Source organism: Aulonocara sp. 'chitande type north' Nkhata Bay, linkage group LG23 (genome assembly GCF_057382095.1).
Source record: "Aulonocara sp. 'chitande type north' Nkhata Bay isolate Kocher_YH1m ecotype deep benthic linkage group LG23, A_spYH_male_GT1.1, whole genome shotgun sequence".
Taxonomy (NCBI): Eukaryota; Metazoa; Chordata; class Actinopteri; order Cichliformes; family Cichlidae; genus Aulonocara; species Aulonocara sp. 'chitande type north' Nkhata Bay.
Genome location: NC_141365.1, coordinates 18,647,102 through 18,651,738, shown reverse-complemented (window position 1 = coordinate 18,651,738; position 4,637 = coordinate 18,647,102). Strand labels below are relative to the sequence as shown.

General features: G+C 42.0%; 1 protein-coding gene across 1 annotated transcript; it reads right to left on the bottom strand.

Annotated features, from left to right (window-relative positions):
- Positions 1 to 2,739: 2,739 nt before the first annotated feature.
- LOC147301518 (uncharacterized) lies at positions 2,740 to 4,363 on the bottom strand. Its single transcript, XM_086282400.1, has 3 exons — positions 3,966 to 4,363; positions 3,539 to 3,821; positions 2,740 to 3,411 (listed from the first exon to the last, which is right to left on the bottom strand). The coding sequence occupies exons 1-3, from the start codon at positions 4,361 to 4,363 to the stop codon at positions 2,740 to 2,742; spliced, it is 1,353 nt and encodes a 450-aa protein (XP_086138526.1).
- Between the last annotated feature and the right edge of the window lie 274 nt (positions 4,364 to 4,637).

Here is a 4,637-nt window from a genome sequence, read left to right as displayed (position 1 = left end):
CTCCTAGGAAGCCGCACTGCCGCTGCTGAAAGTCGAGACGCAGCAGATGAATTTACCTGTCATTGGCTCAGTGCTTCAGTTCCAGACGAGATCTAACTGATGGGGTGTCTGTTTCTAATTTTGCTCTCTGCCTTCTTGCTGTAAAGCACGCACACAGTGTTTCACAGTGAGTGTTTTTCACTTGTTTTCCTCAGGGACTGCATTTTTTTCTGCTCTGTGAAAGGATTTGAGAGAAGTGCCTCTTACCATTTGTATAGATTTATTAATAGGCCAGGTGTAAAGCTACAGCTACAGCCAATGACACACGGTCATCAAAATAAAGAAAGCTTCATCTTTTTATTCCGAGGGCGGGTAGTAATAAAGCTTCAATTCAGCTTCAGTGTCTGCATGGAAAGCATTTATGAAAGGAAGCGTTAATGTGCATTATTTAGCCATAAGATTGAAATTCTGACCGTAATTATGATTCAGCTTGTGAACTGAAATATTCACAGCAGATCTAATGGGAAACTAGAAAAGTACCGTTGTTGAACCAAAATGTTTACATTTTTGGGGGGTTTTGTCACCTCATAGTAGCTGGGACAGGATGCCAACCCCCTCCTCCAAGTAACCTCGAATCAGATAAGCAGAAGGCAATTGATGGATGGGTGGATGGATGGGTTTTGGTTTGGTATTTTTTCCTTCTTAGAATTTGTTCTCGTAAACAGTTGTAACTTTGGAAAACACTGCATTTGTCACACCTTTTGTCTTCTGGCAAAGTGTGCTTGAATGACAGAAAAGTGAAAAGTGATGTTGAGAGGTGGTTTTGAAGCTCTGAGAGCTTGTTGAGATCTGATAAGGAATTTTGAGGGAGTATACAAATACATACGGATATATTTGATTGGTTCTCAAGAGAATTCACATTGGGATTTTACCTGCAGTGTTAGAGGTGTGATCTAAACAATAGTAGGATCTACCCAATAAAAATCAAATATCATATCTGTTAAAAATTTCTTTTGGTTTTTTCCATAGGTCTCATTGATCTTAGCGCTTGAAAAAACTAGTGAGCATACTCCTGGTCGCTCTCTAGTCTCAACTGAGAACTGTTGGGTTTTAGCTGGAGACCCAGCTTTCAGCAGCAGCAGTGACCTTACACACTTAGGAAGATACTGGCTGTCTAGCTTGATTAACAAGATGCACCTGTACTATGATACTGAGCAGGAGTGATTTGGATTAATGAAATAATGTGTTTAAACAAAATGTACAGCAGACTCTTTGGAGTGCACTTTACCGTAAGCCCACGTCATTCAGTAAGCGCAAAATGGCACAAAATTACTTTACATTTATCTAGTTTTCATTTTGGGGGGAAATTTGCAAAAGAAATCAAACTTTCTTTTAAATGCGAACACATTTATTACTGATGTAAAACGTGATATTTTAACAATCTATGTTTATGTCACCACTGGATTATGGAGCCAGCTTTTCATATGTAACATCGAGGAACATCCATGTTGAATGTCAGTAATATTGGATGTGGGGTTTATGGTTTTTCTACAACACTTTGCTCTTCTTACATTATATTAAGTCTCATAACATGACACACCATATACCTTTTTCCACCTGTTTCTTAATGTAGCATCTTAGCTGTCCTTCTCTTCATGTTTACAGGGTGAATAGAGAGTGAATCAGTATTAATAAAAATGGTTTCCACCCATTTCGTAATTGTGTTTTTATCAAAAGCCATTCAACCAGCCATCATCAAACTGCTTATTGTCTGAGTGTGTGTGTGTGTGTGTGTGTGTGTGTGTGTGTGTGTGTGTGTGTGTGTGTGTGTCTGTGTGTGTTTGAGGGAAAATGAGAGAGAAAGAGATGAAACATAAGGATGCTAATGGCTTATTGATGATGTAATCCTGGAGGGGCCTATTGAAGTTTTTACGCGTCACCACAAGGGGACGAACAAAGAAAGACAGAGTGAGAGACGGTGAGTTAAACCTTGATGTGGTAATGAGTTTGGACCAAAGGACAGACAAGCTGGGACCACTTCTGCTCTGTAACATCATATGACCTTCACACCTAATACACCTAATATAATAACTTCCAACATATTTCTATAGGTTATTATACATCCAGCCTCTGATGGCTGTATTGTATTGGGCTGGATGCTCTATTTCCTCCCTCAGACGCACGCTGTCATTTCTCTTTTTCAAATTTGTTTTCTCCTAAAATGGACTGAATATAGTTTCAAATATGTCTAACTCAGGCACCAGCACTCCCAGCATTTTATCCGGGTATTTTAGATGGATTGAAAATTAATTTATAAATATTTAAAATGAAATTTTCTTTAGTTTGGGACTAAAAGTAATTAGTGATTACAGTTTTTCTCGATTGCTAAAACACATTTCTTGAAACTACGCCTCATATCCTCACAACAGTAAACACAAATCCATAACCTCTCACTCAATTCCCCAAACATCCTATTTCCAGGTCAAAATGAAGCTCTACACCCAAAACTATTCACTCCTGCTGAAAAACCAAACTTTGCCCTCAGACATCAAACACAAGCCCTCAAAAACACACACACTACAACAGAGTTTTGCACACTGGTACAATTAATTCAAAACAATAGTTCCAAAACAATTAGGTTGCTTATGGTTCTCCCCTTCAAAACCCTTGTCACATGATAAACACAAAAGACGCAACCAATGTATGTACAGTGGCACATTGTCATTCATGTACTATACAGTACAACACACACCAGAAACATTATCCCACCTCAGCATCTTGTCTTTGGTCTGGGTCAGGCCAGAGAACCTCATCCACATCACAGGCTATATTGGCCCCAGCCAGGCAGCGGGGGTAAAATCCTCTTGCATGCCTGATCCACCCCTGGCATGCATCTACTGATATGTCTAGGCAGGCTTCTTCCATGGCCTGAAGGAGGTGAACACGGACATAAGGTTCTCGGTCATACACTTTCCACCGCCATGCCGAAAATAACTCCTCTATCGGGTTTAGAAAGGGAGAGTATGCAGGCAGAAAGATATTAGAAAACCTTGGGTTATTGGTAAACCAGTCACGAACCAGAGCAGCGCGATGGAAGCTGACGTTATCCCACACAACAACGTAGTGAGGCTGCTCTGGCTGTGCTGGTTCCCTGTAGTCCAGCTGGAACATATGTTGTCTTAAACCATCAAGAAAAGCAAGGAGAAGCATAGTGTTATAGGGTCCTAGTACGGCATGGCGGTGGAGTACCCCTCGTTGGCTGATGGCTGCGCACATAGTGACATTCCCCCCACGCTGACCAGGGACATTTACAATAGCCCGATGGCCAATTATGTTCCTCCCCCTTTTCCTTCTTTTGGTCAGGTTAAAACCTGCCTCATCCACAAAGATTATTTCATGGGGAACAGGCCGTCCTTCAATCTCAAAGATTCTCTGCAAAACACATAACACAGTAGAGTCAATCGGTACCCTGAACCACAGTTCAAGAGTGCTGAAATGGCAGCATAAACTGCCATGCTGTGATGGTACACAATACTTTATACAGTATCAAAACTCATACCTGAACATATTCCACACGTTGGTTCTTCACTCTGTCAGAGTTTCGTTTGAAAGGGACTCGGTATGCCTGTTTCATCCGGAATTGATTCTTTCGGAGGATGCGGTCAATTGTGGAGAGGCTGATGGCATGTATGCCTCGAAAAAGATGATCATCCTCAATCACTCTCCTTTGAATCTCTCGCAGGCGGATTACATTATTTGCAATTACCATGTTTACAAGTTCCCTCTCTTGCTCCTCCGACAAAAGCCTTAACCTGCCTCCACCAGGTGGTCGTCTCTGTGTCCTACAAAAATAGAAGCACTCATTACTGTAACTGTCACACATTCATTTTACAGGAAAATAATGGAAACATACTGAAACTCAAGACACATAAGTTCAGTAACTTACAAGTTACTGTACAAAGCAGTCTTACTGCAAGTACACCTACCTGTTTTCCTCCCTGAAGGTTCTGATGATGGAGGCAACAGTGAAGCGACTCAAATTTGGTTGTACTCGTTGCCCAGCCTCCCTCATAGTCATCCCATGGACAAGGACATGGTCAACTAAAGTGGCTCGAATTTCATCCGAGACTGACTGTCTTCGTGCCCTTGCTCTTCCCCTTCCTTGTCGCCGTCGTTCTCCACCTCCACCTCCTTCACCACGTCCTCCTCCTCCTCCACCTCTCCCTCCTCCTCCACCACCTTCCTGTTGTCCTAGACCACCTCCTCCTCCTCTTCCACCACGTCCTCCTCTTTCACCATGTCCTCTTCCTCCACCACGTCCTCTTCCTTCACCACGTCCTCTTTCTCCACCACGTCCTCTTCCTTTGCATCTCTTTGGATCCATTGTTTCAAACCTGAATGAGCTGACTTTGGCCCTTTTATCTATCTATCGCAGGTTCTGATTGGTGTGTGCTAAATTTTGACTCCTAGTGTTTCCACCTGGTTAATTGTGTGCTAATTGAGCTCAAGCTATGCTGACTTAAGTTAACATTATTGCATGCTAGTGCTTTCTAAATGACTACATGGTGTAAGCACTGTAAAATGTAGGGATTTGTGTGTAGAGTTTTGCAGTAACAGTTCACCAAATTTGAGTCATGTGTCAAAGCAGGGAATAGTGT